At 44.3% G+C, this 16815-nt stretch overlaps 1 protein-coding gene across 5 annotated transcripts in view; it reads right to left on the reverse strand.

Annotated features, from left to right (window-relative positions):
* Nucleotides 1-16815, reverse strand: part of MYO5B (myosin VB) — a 146163-nt gene that overhangs the window by 15773 nt on the left and 113575 nt on the right. For 2 of the 5 annotated variants that reach the window (XR_003529766.1, XM_027656046.1), the window contains exons 25-30: nt 16332-16451; nt 15083-15220; nt 13621-13680; nt 7437-7688; nt 6508-6605; nt 275-352 (exon numbers count right to left, since the gene is read on the reverse strand). Coding sequence is in view for 4 of the 5 variants with exons in the window: in XM_027656046.1 (XP_027511847.1) it covers nt 275-352; nt 6508-6605; nt 7437-7688; nt 13621-13680; nt 15083-15220; nt 16332-16451 (746 nt within the window). In the remaining variant the exon portion in view is untranslated. The remainder of the gene's footprint in view (nt 1-274; nt 353-6507; nt 6606-7436; nt 7689-13620; nt 13681-15082; nt 15221-16331; nt 16452-16815) is intronic. The other 3 variants (XM_027656047.1, XM_027656049.1, XM_027656048.1) reach the window with 3 other exon arrangements.

Below are 16815 nucleotides of genomic sequence, written 5' to 3' on the forward strand. Positions count from 1 at the left end.
ACCTAACATAATCTTTAATGAATCACAGCTCAGGTATTAGTGGCAACAGCCACCATCAGCAGTGCCCAGCCAGAATCACAACAATTCCCTTGAAAATTAGAGAAGGGTCTCAATTCTCCTGGTTTGGAAACCCCACCTTCAGCTGCTCCCAGAGAAGACAACAGGTCCTGTAGAGGACCAGAGGGTAAGAGCAGAGCAAGAGAAAGAAACAAAAGGGTGGCAAAAGGGAGGAGAAGAGAGAAGCAGCAGCGAGGAAAAAAAGAAAATGTTTGACCTGGCAACTTGCTTTAAACCTTGATAAGCCAAGCCGAGCTCTCCATCTTCATTGAGATACCCCCAGTCCTCAGTCTTGCTAGAAATAAAGGACAGAAAAAGGAAACAAGAGGACAGAAGAAACACAAAAGGTCAACTGCAAGAGAAGGAGAAAAGGTGCAGCAGAACCCTTATTAATTTTATTTAATACTATTATATAGAACACACTTTCATTACACTGTGTTTCTTTTTCCACCACACTGAAGGAGAACCATGCCCTGGTTGTGCCCTGTAAAACATTCCTACCTAGTGGAGCTTCTCCTCCCCGCCCAGATGGGACAAGTGACCTCGTGTTGCCCCTTCCTCCCCAACCCACTGCAGCCAACAGAAACCCAAAATCCTTCAGGTCAGAAAGGATCATCACAGATTACCCAGTCCAACCTCTGGGCAGGTTATCATAATTCCCAACTGCTGGTTTTATATCTCCCTAATATGGAATTTGTAAGACAAGTTTCTCCGTTTCCTTCCTTCTGCAGCAACTCCCACTGTCTAAAATAAATCATGCTCCTTCTATTTCAGTTGAGGGTTTCCTCAAACACTGAGTCAAACATATCAGTCTTTCCTCAGAGCAACCCCAGGTCCAAAAACCACTTACATCCCTGCAAGATCAAATCTCCTCTATATCCATCCAGGCAGAAAAATGCCCAGAAAAGTCTCATCTCACCTTGAGACTAGAAGTCTCTGTTTAGCAGATTGTTCATTTTTTGTTGTTTTGTTTTTTTTTTTCAAGTTATATGAGGCAAGAAACTCATTTATCTCCTTTAATGAGGTGCTGAACACATTACAAGTAAGTGATGTAAGCTGGTCAATTTGACCAGAAACACTTGTTATACCAAGATTATACTTGACTTCGATGTCAGTTAGAAAACAGCTTTTCTTTTTGGACATAACAATTTAAAAAGTAAACAAACCACCAAACTTAATATATCGTTATATTTCAGACACACACCAAAAAAAAAAAAAAAAGAAAAAGGAACTCAGCCAGCATGCATCTTCTATTTTGGAAAGAGCTGTAGCAGAAGCCATTCCCTGGCAAGGAAATCTCTGCATATTTCACTGGAAATGCACAACACACAAACTTTCTACAGCAAATTTTCACAGGAGGAAAGCAGTGAGAAACGTGGTGTTGCAGCACTGCCATGAAAGGACTCAGGAGGTGTCTCACTGCCACAGGCAGTTTGTACATCCCTCCCATGCTGGTGTACAGCATTTCTCAAAACCGGCAAACGTTTCAGGCACTGACATTTGCAAAGTTCATCTGTTAAGGCCACATGCATGAATTTAAATTAAAACCTTGTTGCCACCGTATACACAGCAGGTTTCCAAAAGGGTTTGTAGGCTGACAGAAACTAGGAGGTTTATTGGTCTCATTTGCAATATTTCTTGGTAAAGTCTTTCTTTTTTTGGTTCATATAATCTTAACAGGACATATCCTCAGGCACTGAAAACCAAGGAAAAAAGCAGGAAGGATCATCACTATTTACTGCATGTCACTAACCTGTGAAATCTCACACAGTGAGGAGCATTTTGAAGAGAGGCATTTTCCTGGATAACCTCCTTCGAAAAATAGATTTTATTCCTTTTTTCAAACCACAGGCATTGTGGTAAATGAGGAGAGCAGCTCAAGGAGGAGCTGCTTTATTTATATATAAAATAAATATATACAGGTACCGATATAAGATACATCTGCCCTGGGAATTAAGCATTTAGTTCATCTCCATCAACACAGCACTGACTCAGAAATCACTGAGCTCCCCTTTCTGCCAGAAGTTCATATTGACCAAGACATTAACCATCAAACACAGGCCCTTTCAAGCTAATTACATTAATTAGTATGTGACAACATAATTTCCTAGAATGCTGGCTAAATCCTTTTCTCAAACAAGGCTGAGAGGAGCTGAAAGTGCTTGATTCACAAAGCCTTTCTCCTTTTTCCTTATCTTGGAGGTGCAGGTCTGGGGAGCAGCTGGGACAAACAGCCCTCACCAAAAGTGAGAAATTCCCGCCCAAACACCTCCCTTCCCCAAATGGCAGAGCGGGAAGAGACCCATGGGAGAGTGGCAAGCAGAGATAGCAACCCTTTCCATGTGATGGCCTCTTCCAGCTGCAAAAGCATCCTCCATGTGAAGCCAGCACTTGCATTTGCAGGTGGGACTTACAAAGCAGAAAAAAAAATAAAAGATAAAATCCATGTACTCAACAGAAATCACTTGGGAAGTTATCACAGAAGCTAATTTCAAAGACACAGCCTGATTTACTTTGAGCTGCCAGGTTATTAGTTCTAACATCATCACCTGGTCTCTCTTGGCTCTATGTTTCTACCAAGATGAAACAGGCTCCAAAGAATGATCCCAAGAATTAAAACAGGGAACAAAAAGCCTACTTAGCTTTACACTCAGTTATTGAAGCAGAAAATTATCTGGGAACTAACTTGATGATTTCCCCTTTAGCAGCTAAAAGTAAGAAGGAACAAAAAAAGAAAAAGGCAAGCTGAGTTTATTTAATTTATAAAGAGCTGCTTTTGATTCAAACTTGCCCTTGGCCTGGAATCAAAGGGCTTTCCTCTGAAAGCTTTGTGGAGACAGAATCACTGTGTGGGCAAGGTCAGCAGCACCTGGCAGAGTTTTTTCTGTTTTCCTCCTGCTGTATTTAGAAGTCCTGCATTACATGGACATGGAGACAACACAAGGTCAATCTCCCACCAAAGTAAAGCCATGCTCTGACTCCAGCCTAAATAGCTCAGGTAAGACCCCCCTGCAGAGCTGCCTCCAGCCCTGGGGAACAACAGCACAGGGATGTGGAGCTGCTGGAGCCAGTCCAGAGGAGGCCACAGAGATGCTCCAAGGGCTGGAGCCCCTCTGCTCTGGAGCCAGGCTGGGAGAGCTGGGGGGGTTCACCTGGAGAAGAGAAGGATCCAGGGAGACCTGAGAGCCCCTTCCAGTGCCTAAAGGGGCTCCAGGAGAGCTGGAGAGGGACTTGGGACAAGGGATGGAGGAACAGGACACAGGGAATGGCTTCCCACTGTCAGAGGGCAGGGTTAGATGGGATATTGTTGCCTGTGAGTGTGGGGAGGCCCTGGCACAGCTTTCCCAGAGAAGCTGTGGCTACCCCTGGATCCCTGAAAGTGTCCAAGGCCAGGTTGGATGGGGCTTGGGGCAACCTGGGCTAGTGGAAGGTGTCCCTGCCCATGGTAAGGGGTGGGACTGGATGAGCCTTAAGGTCTCTTCCAACCCAAACCACTTTAGGATTTTATGAAAGGTAAATGGGAGTGATTCTTGCAGAGTAGGTGGGAGAAGTGTCTCTTGCTTATTAATCCCACTTCAGAATTTCAACTCCACCAGAAAAGCTTCCCATTAAAATATTTATTGACCAAGATCAGAAAGGGAAAGCAGCTCTATTTCTCATGCTGACACCCTCGGGTATAGAGCTGCCTAAGTACAAAAGCAAATTCGTGCTGGGGGGAGGGAATGTTAATTTATATCCACAAACACAATAATCCATGCTTCCTAAGCATTTGTTTTCACCTGATTTACTGCCATTGACACCAGCCTACATTTTATAAATCAACCCCATACCCAAGCAAATGCACAGGGAACCATATGATGGGAAAGCTGGTGGTGGTTAATGAGCCACTGGATAAATCAACACAGAAAATCAGGGTAAGAGTATATAGAGCTACTACTGCTGTCTTACAAGAGCCAAGCTCCAGGTAAGCTTCATATGAGAGAGAGACGAGAGAGGTAATAGGAAACTGAGCCTGGAGACAGCAGATTTCCCTTCCCAAAACTCAAGAGGCCAAAACCCACCAAGGTTGGGCCACATGAACTTCCTAGAATTGTAGCTCACCCGTGCAATTGCAGGGAAAGGAAATCAGATCCTGGAAAATTATATACCCTGGGTGGGATTTAAAAGCTGTGCAGATGTGGCACTTGGGCACATGGGTTAGTGCTGGGCTTGGCAGTGCTGGGGGAACAGTTGGACCTGAGGCATACTTTCAAACCCAAATGATTCCGTGATTCAGTTCTCTCTGCAGGAGTCAAGTCTGGAAACCAGACCATCTGAAGGAGGGCTGGAGTCTCCTGGAAGGCTACAGCAGACAACATGTACACCACTATGGCCAGATATCAATTAATACTCAGGACTAGTGATGCAATCTGGCCAGACATGTCTTATAAAAGCAGCAACTCTTATTTTGACTCTTTCACCAACTCCTGAACACAAACCAACCCTCTCTATGCAGGCACACTGGAAAACCCAGGGAGTAATTAAAGCTGTGCCTGACAGTGGGATTTCATCAGTGCTCACAGCTCCAGGAGAACGTTGGAAGGAAAAAAGGGAAAATTCACAGAATTCATTAAGTGACCAAAAAACACACCTTGCTGCTGGAAGCACACTGAGCCCCGCTGATTTACTGACAAGAATGAGTGTGGTGTTCAAATTAATTTTATCCTCTCTGTCACAGGAGGGGCAGAAATTTCATCAGCAAGTTCAGTTCAGGAAAGCAAATACTCAATGGCAATTGAAAAAAAACATGAACACTGATCCCGATCCAGCCAGACATGATGCTCAGGTGAGAAACCAGTGTAACCAGAGTCCTGGACCCCAACAATCCTCACTCCTCCAGGTCCCTGGGCCAAGACGAAAGCTGGCAGAACTAGCCTGGGCAGAGCCTCAGCACAGCCATCAGGGTTTTAAACTCTGTTTAAATGGGATGCATGTGGAACCCAGCCCTTCCAGCAAGTCCACCTCTGTACTCACACACCAGGAGATCTCCACAGATTCTCCCAGGGCTTTCACAAGAAGGAAAATGGACGCAAACTCAGAAAATCCAGCACATTCTATGGCAGGAATTTGGAGGAAATACAGCACAGACGTGATGACCAAAGCTCATCACACAGCTATATATACACTGAATTTTTGCCCAGAAACCTCTCTTTCACATTGCACCTTTTTGGCCATCCAGTTCTGAAAGCATTAAGCAACTCTTCAGAATTTTTTTTATATTTCAGTGAAATATCGTTGAATCACAGACTGGTTTAGGCTGGAAGGGACCTTAAAGCCCCCCTCATTCCACCCCCCTGCCATGGGCAGGGACACCTTCCACTAGACCAGGTTGTTCAGAGCCCCGTCCAACCTGGCCTTGATCACGTGCCTTTCCTCATAAAGGTACAAATAAAATCCTCATTAAGTCATGGTCTGTCGCACCCTGGACTGTTAGCAACCTTCTGCAACCCCTCTAAAAAGTGGCAAAGTGTGTTATTATTAAAACCCATTAATTCACAATGGCTTTGTCTTCTATCTTGATGAATAGAAATTATTTAGGGGAAAATAGTCTCAAACATCTGTATTTGTCGAGAGAAAATAAAAGAGATAAACATTCAATTTCCTTGGAGTGAAATAAAAATTTACTTTTCATACTATCTCGCTGTTAAATCCATGTAATTTTGTCTTCTTGCAAGACACTACTTTATTATTTGATATCCTCCTGGATAACTGCAAGGATGATTTGATGCTTAGCAATATCAGCCCATTGTTACTGTAAGGACAGACACATGTTCACAGAATTAACCCCCACTATGGTAAACCTGTAATCAAACAGATGTTCCCAACACTCGGTTTGGATGCAAGAAAAGCAATAATGTGAGTGTTTCCAGGGAATACAGCATGTTTGTTAGCTCAGTTAACCACAACAGGCTTTTGCCTCTGGGAAAATGAGAAGGGGACTGTGCTGTCTTCTCAACACAGTATGAGATACTTGTAGTAAGTAACTCACATATCCCAAATCTTAGTCTTGCTGCTATTTATGTACTGGAAGCAAAGTCAAAATCCAGTTTTGCTCGCTTTCATGTTTGCTTTTCCACCTGCTCAGTATCTCCCCTCTCTTGCGGACACACACAGCCCTAACAATGAGGGCTCCTCACCCATTAGAACCAGTTGGAACTAGAAGATCTTTAAGGTCCCTTCTGACCCAAAACATTCCAGGATTCTACGATTCTGTAAGACACACACTTCTGATTTCATCTTTATGGCCCATCCTTGACCCAAAGGCCCGTAACACAATCCAGAACCTGGTAACTCTGAAAAACGCGTTGTTGATTTTGGTCTGGATCCCACGTCTCACGCTTTGGTCCGGATTCCCCCTCTTTCCCTTTGTTCAGCCCCTCCTGCTGCTGGAAGAATTCGGGCCACACTTACCGGTTGGTCTCACACATCCCCTGGTAGGCTTCGATCGCGTCCTCCTGGTCAACGTGCCTGTCACTGTTGGGCCAGCTGGCATTGCTGGGGATTCTCTCCTAAATCCAACATGCAAAACAGCAGCATGACATCCTGCACACCTCTTCCTGTCTTTGAAAGTCCCCCGATGCCAAACTGCTCCCAACCATTCTATTAAGAGCTGCTAGAAGTTTCTATTGAGAGCGCCCTCGGGGCATCTGTCACACCAGAGAGTTTCTACGAACTCACACACATGCAAACAGACAGCAGGAGAGAGAGGAGGTGGAAGTGAAGCAGTGAATATGAGAGAGGGATAAGTGAGGTGCTTGGTCTGAAATACAAAACGTACCAAAACCTTGAGGAATGGTAAGACAGTGAATAAAAAAAGCCCAAGTTAGAGTTTTCGGAAAATAAACCCTCCCATTGGAATGGGCTCTAAAAACAAAAGCACATCACAGCTGTTTGAAAGTCCACTCGTCTACACACCAGTAGAAACACATTACAGCTGCATCAGACTCAAGTGAGCAGAGTCTGATCCAGAAGCTCTTTCTCTCCATCCCATTTTCCTGCAGAATAATAGCATTGTCAGGAAACATCACCAGGAACATCTCAGACCACCACACCTTGGTACAGAACCGGAGAAGTTGTTCCTTGGTGTGGGCTGGCTAGACCTCATCAGGTATGGGGTTAAGCACCCTACAGCAGTACCATGGGACGTATAGTCCTGGGCTGTCTGAAATGTCATGGACTACAACTAATCCATAGGCAGAACCTCCTATATCCCTGTACAACACCCTATAACCAGCCCAGGCCATCCTGCACTCAGAGCCTACCAAAGCACAAATAGCATCACTCAGGCAACCACTGAATTTCCACCAAGAGAAGGGAAAATGGAGAAGAAAAGCCATTACCCTCTCCTTTACCATGTTTTTCCCCATCTCTTTTTGCTGGGCTGCCTTCATGATCTGTGACCTCAGGATGAGCACCTCTTCCTTCCGCACTTCCAGCTCCTCGTTGGCCGCTTTCAGGTGGTTCAGCAAGAGGTTGTAACTGTCCTGGACATCGTTGGATGAGTTGTTCTGGGTTGCTCGGTCTGCAATAGCCTTCCTCAGCTCGTTCAGTTCATTTTTCAGCTTCTTGTTCTCCGACTCCAGCTCTTGCCTCTGGAAAATATCGAGCCATTAACCAGTTTGGATAAGCTGCCTCATCCTTTTCTGAGACACCTCTAAGGTGACTCAATTAGTGATGATTATGGCTGACTGATCAATTAAAGACAGGATCTGGATTTTTCTGCCAGTCCAGCCAGACTGTGGAGTTCAGAAAAGGGTTTTGCTTTTATCAGCAGCCTGTTGCTGTTTAGTAACAACAGTAACAGGGGACACAGGGGGTGGGGGGAGATTTTTTATTTGTTGACATTATTTTTAAACACAAAAGCAAGCTGCTTGTTAAAGAAGCTAAACACATTCTTTTCTTCTCAACCTCTTTTCCTTCTCTATCAAGAAATCACTACAACCCCACAATGTTCAGCTCATCTTTCAAATTCATTAGGTAAGCTGGAAGGTGCTGATTTACATGACCCATCATCGTGGCAGGCATCCCATTAGGTGAGCCACGGGTCTGTGAATTCCCACTACAGCTTCTTTTCTCGTACATTTTGTAATTCCCTCACCCTGGTGCAGTGTTTGCAGCTGGAGGATTTTCTTGCCCTGACATCTCATCAAACGCTGGCGTTTGACAGGCAGGGGCAACACTGTACAAGTTTGACTGTGGCTGCTTCTCCTGAATAACAATGTGTTTACTGAGACAACTGAAGGGCTCATTTGCTTTTGCATGACAGTAGAAGACAGAAGAATGAAAATCCTGCAGCTAAGACAGCTTTCATTTTAGCATGTCACCCCTGAAGCTTTGCAGGTGGCAACACAACAACTTGCTCTTTGCAAGCACCCAAAACCCACCTGGAGCATCCCAGCTGGGCCAAGAGCAGCTTTACTCCTGCAGCAGTGCAATCATAGAATCACAGAATGGTTTGGGTTGAAAAGGACCCCTAAAGCTCATCTTGTTCCAACCCCCTGCCATGAGCAGGGACACCTTCCACTGGCCCAGGTTGCTCCAAGCCCCACCCAACCTGGCCTTGGACACCCCCAGGGATCCAGGGGTAGCCACAGCTTCTCTGGGCAACCTGTGCCAGGGACTCGCCACCCTCACAGCCAGGAATTCCTTCCCAATATCCAATCTAAATTTACCCTTTTTCAGCTTAAATCTGTTAGTCTTTGCTATAAGTCACAGACAGGGTGGGAGCCAGACTCCTGGGGTCCTGCTCACAGACAGAATCCAACTACCCACCTTCTCTTTGCACTGATCCTCCACCCCCAGCTGCTTCAGGGTGGCACCCAGGACTGCTCCCTCCTGTCCCCATGCACCCAGACAATGCCAAAACCCAAAAGGACCTTTATCCAACACAGTACAAACCAAGACAACTGCTAGTGAGCTGACAAAGTCTGCTGTCTGAGTGATTTGGGATCAGCTCTTTCCAAGGGACAAACCCCATCCACGTGGATCCTCTACAACAGCACAAGATCTGTACCCACTGAGATCTAGGTGCTTCCCTCTCCCCACCACCTTTTGAGCCTTTCCACAGCTTTCTTCCACAATCCCTCTTATCTCTGGGATATCTGATTCATTATCATTGTGGGCTGAGGCGAGCTAATGAATCCAAAAATGGCTTGGGAGAGAGGGGGGATGGAGGCAATTTATATACAATTTATACAGTGTGTAGCTAGCACAGCTGTGTAAACCTCGTTTCCATAGGAAACGGGGGTTGTAATTATAAATCCTTACAAATTATAAATGGCAAGGCTTATCACAGCAGAGGTGTGAACAGAATAGCTGATCTGGCATCTGGACAGCATGCTCCTAGCTGAACAAACAACATCAGTAATGGAGCATATTCAGGTACTTGATACCATCTGTCATTAAAAAAAGACAGGATAAGAAACGCATGAGATCCAGCAATTCTTCCACGTTTAAGCACAGCTCAGCAGAGGGAGCACATGAGACATGGGCTTCTCTGTACTGGTTTTTAAAGTAGGAGTTGTGCACGTGATGGGAACTGATACCAAACTGGGTTTAACTGTTCCTGCTACGTGGCTAAAGCATCACCTTCATTCTTTTGCCGATCATTCACTCTCTACTGATCATGCTCACAGACACTAAAGGGTAAGATGAAAGCAATTACCTGCTTTTCTACACAAATGGCTCTCCTGTGAGTTTTCTTATTTGCTGCTTAAGACCCCTGATTTCCTTTTTCTTTACTGTCCTCCTCCTTTCTATCCCTTTCTCCCCCTCTTCCTTTTTTCAATGGGTAAGCCACACTGCTGACTCCAAGGACTGGTCATATAAAGTTCAGCTCTGGTTAGAAACGAAGCCAGGGAGACCAGGAAAGAAAGCAATAACCAACAACCCTGCTTCAAAAGCCCATGCCTTGGACTCCATTCAGAGTTTACACTTAAATTCATTCCCTACTCCTTTCCTTGTGGATTTCATGGACCAGCGTTAAAACATCCAGTGTCCCCTGCCAATACACCCTTTTTGCACTAGAATTAGCCACGGCAGTACAGAAGCTAAAATAAAATGCTCTGAATGTGGAAAGGGAGATTTCTACTGACGCTGTGAGAAATGGTTGCTCTTCAGCACAGTCCAGCAATGCTGATTTATTTGACAAATTACAGTCAAAATGTCCTGAACTTGAACTCACACTTGTCCCAACATGTACAGCATTACAGAGGTGTGAAAGGGGTACCGAAGCACTAACAGTGATGGAAATACCTTCACTCTTTAGAAAAGGGGCTTATATAGCAGTGCTGGGGGAAGTGTGAGCCTGCCTAAGGCAGGGGTTAGCACTGCCATGCCAGGAATTTGCCATCTCTTCTATTTCTGGTACTCCATAGGAAAAGAAAATAAAATCCTCTAGAAGCTCATTTTATGATGAGCTTCCAAGTCTAAGGGACCAAACAAACACCCCAGCTATGCAACAAGTGAGAAACTCAATTATGCCTTGTGCTCCTGCTAGGAATCCTAGAATGGTTTGGGTAGTAGCCCAACCCCCTGCCATGGGCAGGGACACTTTCCACTGGAACAGATTGCTCAGAAATACAGAGTCAGGGCAAGGGCTCCTTGGTGGTTTCATTCCCACTCCCTCTTTCCCAGCTTGAAAAAACAGGCTGGAAAACACATTTTTCACTGAGGAATTTTCTTGTGCAGGTGTGACTCAGGGGCATATCTCCCTGTTTTGCCTTTCTGAATATGGTAACCAAACACCTGGCTGGGCATATTTTGGGACAGCATCTACTGAAAAATCTATTTATCCATTACAAAGGACAGATAATTTCTGCCTGCTGTAAATGTATCAGTTTTAGCTCAGGTTCCTCACATTTCTTTGCAGTGTTACAAAAGGAGAGAACCAACTCTTTACCCAAGTGAGCCTCTCTAAGGGAGGACTCTGTCTCAGTCACTTCCCTTCATCAAAATCTGCACCAAGAACAGGTTTCCGGACAGATGCTACTCCCAAAAGCAAATCCATTCCATCATGGGTGTCATGACAGTACACCAAGATTACACCAAGACACAAAGCTGGAGGACAGTAGACATGTGCTGGATGCAAAAACCAAGCCCATATGGCCATCCAATAATATCCTCACATTTTATTGTCCTGCTTAAGGGACAGTGAGTATCAAAACCATCTTCAATGGGACCCAAAACTATAGAATCTTAGAACAATCTTAGAATAGTTTGGATTGAAAAGGAACTTAAAGCACATCTCATTCCATCCCCCGCCAGGGGCAGGGACACCTTACACTAGACCAGGTTGCTCCAAGACTTGTCCAAGCTGGTCTTAGACACTTTCAGGGATCCAGGGGTGGCAACAGCTTCTCTGGGAAACCTGTGCCAGGGCTTCACCACGCTCACAGACAGCAATTCCTTCCCAGTATCCCATCTAACCCTGCCCTCTGCCAGTGGAAAGCCATTCCCTCTGTCCTGTCCCTCCAGCTCTTGTCCCAAGTCCCTCTCCAGCTCTCCTGGAGCCCCTTTAGGCACCAGAAGGGGTTCTCAGCTCTCCCTGGAGCCTCTTTTTCTTCAGGTTAACATCCCCAGTTCTCCCAGCCTGGCTCCAGAGCAGAGGGGCTCCAGCCCTCAGAGCATCTTCATAACTTCATATTCATCTGCATTTCAGGGATATATATACCGGTTTCTGAAAACACACTGCAGCCACACTTCCAAAACCTGAAACCTTTCTAAACTGGCTAAGGTGTCTCAGTTTCCAAAAGATGGAGCACCAGTGGAGCATCCAAGCCAACATCCCTTCCTGCTCCATAGCCAGTATCCCATGGACCACTCAAGAGCATCCACAGAAAGATGTAAGTTTTTAGGCACCTCAGCCTGGTTCCCCAAGATAAAGTCTTTTAAAGCTGGCAAAAAGGAAAAATAAACCTATATACAGAAGACTCTTAAAGGAGCCTGAGATAGCATAAGTTTTTGAGATACAAATTATCAGGAGAAATACAAAGAAGAGAGGAAGAGCTTTGCCATAGAGCCACTGAAGCTGCTGTCATGGGGGAAGGAGGGAAAAGCAGCCCTCAAAATCAGCAGTAAGTCACTCTTTCATTGCAGAGAGAGACTTCTGGCAGTGTCCTATATCCAGATGTGGGGAAAACACCAGTGAGGTGTATTTGCCTCTCTTTTTCAGTGATGCCTCCCAGGGAAACACTCCTACAGGGAACACAAAATCCCTGCAGGTTCATTTTCCACCTGTTTTAGGCTAAAGAATCCTTAATTTTTAGCAACATAGGCTACCTATTCATATGAAATGGTATTAACATAGAGTTTTACGGTTTCTTAGATATTTAGGACTAGGTATGTTAGTACATTAGGAATGTAGAAAGTAAGAAAATCCAAAATAACTATTTCCACTCTGAACTTCCTAGGTCAAAGCTTGAAGAAAATGCACTTTTTGAACTCATGCTGAAGTCAGAACTCTACAGAAGCTATTTAAGAAGGTGCCATCCTTCTTCTCCTAGGAACTGTGTAGGGGTACTAATGAAACTCAGTGGGGTTTCCCTCTGCCACTAAAAGCACATTCAGCCAGTGCAACATAAATATTGTGCTCAGAAAATAAAAACTGGATGGATTGAGTGCCAGAAAAAGCTTCTGTTGGAGGTATGTGTTTAGTGAGGGTTGAACATCCATCCTTTCCACCTCTAATTTCTGGGTTTTCTGCGTCCTTCAGAGGAGATGACACAGCAGCAAAAATGGTATTACTACTGACAGATGGTTTAGTATCATGTTATTCTGGATAACATATGTCCCTCTGGACTTCTCAGTTGTATTTCAATATTTGTTATGGGGACAAGGAGAGAAGGAGCCTCTGAAAGGTAGGTCTGTGCTGAAAAAAAAAACAATATAAAAAAAAATTCCCTTACTAACTCTAACCTGGAAACTGGATTTCTGAGGATAAGCAAGACATAGGAATTGGCCTAACAGAGTATTTAAGTACTGTTAGAGCAGGAGGGGAGAACCCACAGAAGCTGCAATAGGAGCCCAGGAGGTTTCAGTTGCTCTGTGTGTCACAGGGAGAAAACGATGAAGACAGATTTATTTGGTTTTGACCAGAGTGGCACCTTGGGAATGTACAGAAAATGGACAAAAAGCAGAGCTGGAGCCTGGAACAAGAAGCACACTGGGCTTCAGCTGTGAGATTTACACCTACAGCAAAGCAAACTGCTGAGACCTGGTGTGCCATCACAGGAAACCCAATAAAGTCCCAGTGGGAACAGGTGCAGTGGAAAAAGCACCCTTCACCATAAGTGGGCTTTTCACCTCTGTGGATGACTCAGAAACAGGCAGAGCAGTGCAGAACAGACATTGCCCCAGAGGGAAACATCTGTGAGCCCATCCCAGACCCCAGAGCTGATGGACAGCTACAGCTGCAACTGCCCCCTCTAACGGAGCCAGTTACAGGAGGTTCTGTGTTGTTACCACGTTCATGCCACTTGTTTGGGCTGCTGGAGCCATGGAATAGGTTACAGCACCCTCACTCACCTTCAGGCTGTTGTATGCAAAATCTTCCTGTTCCGAAGTCATGGTCTTTGTTTCAATAACCTGCATGGATTAAAGAGACAGATTTATATTTAAGAGCAGCCAGAGGAGCTGGTACACAGCACAGGATGGCTGAGCACATCCGGCCAGCTTAACCATAATAATGTTATTAATTGCCATCAGACAGCATCCCAGCAACACCTAGTGGGGCAGAGGACACTTCAAGAAAAAAATGGTTTAATCTCTCATTAATATCCTGACAACTGTGGCTCACTGCAGCCTTCAAACAGTGACAGTCATTAAGGGAACAATCTTCAACACAGCAGTCGGAAAACAGGTTTTTAATCCACCTCTGCAGCAAGGAGGAGAGGCTGGGGAAGTCCCCAATTTCATGTGTCCCCCGCAAATTACTAGAGGTGGTCAATAAGAATATGTAGTGAAGCAAGCAAATAATTACTGTTGGTGATTTTGTTGAGTCTCTCGTTGCGTTTGTCCAAAGTTACACTGATCTCACACTGGAGAGTAATAAAGAAAATAATTCCCAAACGAAGCAACAGAAGACCCAGAAATTTCAAATATGAAACCAAGAGTGATGGTGTTTACTCAGCAACTCGTAAAAGAGCATCTTCACTGCTTCACAACACCAGGCACACAGCACTGCTGTTTCATGGCACACATCATCCCCTCTGTGGCCTCTGACAAGTCACAAAGTCTCGGTTACAGATGACAGGGAAAATGTATACAAGAGATCTGCTATTGAAAGCCCCAATCCCAGAAGCTGGCTCGCCAGAACATAGAGAGCTACATTTTCAGACTTCAGTTGTAAGCCTGGATGGACTCCTGTCCCTTAAGTTACTGGGATGTCAATAATGTTGATTTTAAAAATATTTTACTATATATTAATATTTATATTATATATAATATAAAAACATTATATATAATATAATTATATTATAAATTTTATATAGGATAAGAGATAAATACCTATTAATATTAATATATATTTTTAATTGTTTTCAAGGAAACAAACTGTAGGAAGATTTTCTTTTCACAAGGAAGAAAGAATACAGCATAGGAACATGCAACAGGAACGAAGAATTCATTCTTCTGACAACCATCTTGTTATTTCTGATTTACTATACTATTTTTAAACTCTGTTCCTAAATGGTCATCACTTTGGAAGAAAAACCAACAAAACCACACAGATGATAACAATACCAAATCAAGGACTGTCCTAAATATTTTATAACCAGTTTCTTTATACAAATAAATAAAGTACTTCCCCTGTTCAATTGTCCTTAGCTGACAAAAAAAGTTTATCTCCGTTTTCCAGATGGATTTGTTGCTTCTTATTTTGAACTTGTCACTCTCAAACCTGAAATCCTACATCATGGGTCCTTCAGGCAATCAAGGAAAGCCAGTTACCAACAGGAGATTTTAGTATCAATGAAAAGCCACCTCTTACCTGGGATTTCTTGCTCTCTTGCTCCTTCTTCTCCAGCTGGGTTTGCAGCTTCTTCCTCGCCAGCTCGAGCTCCCTCACTCTCTTCTGCAGCTTTAGGAAGAGAGTCATGTCCATGGCTGCTTTTTCCATCCCAATCTCCTAGAGAAGAACAGCAGAGTAGAAAAAAAAAGATCTCAGTGTTAAATTCTATAACCATACCTAGTGCCAGACATGGCATCAGCACTGACCCCAGCCACAGCCAGTAACAGGAGGATCTCAAGAAAGACATGCACTGTCAAAGACCAAATGTACATTTTAAGCACCTATTTTTAATGTCAGTAAAACAGCTGACTCTTTTTAATAAATCACAGAATGCTTAACAGCCCAATAGATAAATTGGGTCTGATTTGGGCTGCAGCTTAGAACATCAAAAATGCCCTACTGAGTCACTTCTAGCCAAGTCTTTATTCGTTGTTTTTTTAACTGGCTTCACCTGGAATATTTTACATCAGAGCATGGCCACTACTGTCTGACTTCAGAAAATGCTCTCAGAGTAGTTCAGAAATACTAAACATAACACAGCAGCCAGCTAAGGGCAGTGAGGGCTTCTGCAGGCATGGTATGTATATGTATGTGGGACACAAAATAAGGTCCTGCCGACGGGGTGGCAGATCCCAGGAACGTTCACCACCCACACATGCTCTTGAGTCACAGAAGTGGAATTCAAAAAGCAGCCTGTTCTAGCAAATGTAAGTAAAAAACACATTTCTCTTTTCCACAGGATTCTTGAAAGCCAGGGATTAATTTGTGCTGCTCTTTTCTGCTTTAAGAGGCTGTTGATTTGACTACAGGGGCTGTGCTGGCCAGCGAAGCATCCGTGAAGATGCATGGGAGCGAAAACACTCAGGGCAAGAGGGTAATGAATTCTGCTATCTTTGCAGAGAAGGATCATGATACAGACATCGCCATCAGTGCTGGCTATAACTGCTTTGATGAATTTTCATCAGTCTTTAAGCTGGTGTGGCCCAAAGACAGCACTTTATTATTTTTAGAGCCTTATTTAAGCCCGATGCTGCAAACAAGTAAGCATTTGCCACAGCACCACAACCCTGCAACCCCTCTCACACAATTAATGAGGTGTTTCTTTAGCCTGAAGTCAATTTTATCTGCCACACCTTCTCGCCCAACCTCTGTGCTCCCAACCCCACACCCATCACCCCTGCAGAGCAGGGCTCTCCTCCCCACTCCTCTCCTGCCCAGTTTCCTGTACCTCCACTTGTTGAATCACATCATCAGTGTCTCCTATGTCAGAGGAGGATATGGATGGATTATTGGAATCAGACTCCAGACTGCTTTGGTTGGATGGGTTTCTTCTGTGCCCCGGTGCCTGCTGCCAAGAAGTGATGCAGATACATAAAGGATTCAGTGCTTAAGGATTCCTCACTAAGTGTTGTTTATCAAGAGCAAATATCTGACTATATACCAAAGTTACCTTTACGAAAGGCTTGACTTTCACCTTATAGTGGATTCCATTTTTGAGTTTTTATGCCCTAACCATGAAATTCATATTAACACAAAGGAATACCTTAAAATGTGAAGGGATATAGAAGCTCAGTTTAAAGATTCTGCATGAATTAAAGGCACATCATGACACCAGATGCCTGTTAAGCGTGAACATGCAAATATGAGCTCAAGATTATGCTGTTGACAGAACCCTCTGGAACTCCCTTCAAGCACTCAACCTTTAGAATATA

Source organism: Corapipo altera, unplaced genomic scaffold, assembly GCF_003945725.1.
Source record: "Corapipo altera isolate COAL_440 unplaced genomic scaffold, ASM394572v1 61553, whole genome shotgun sequence".
Classification (NCBI taxonomy): domain Eukaryota; kingdom Metazoa; phylum Chordata; class Aves; order Passeriformes; family Pipridae; genus Corapipo; species Corapipo altera.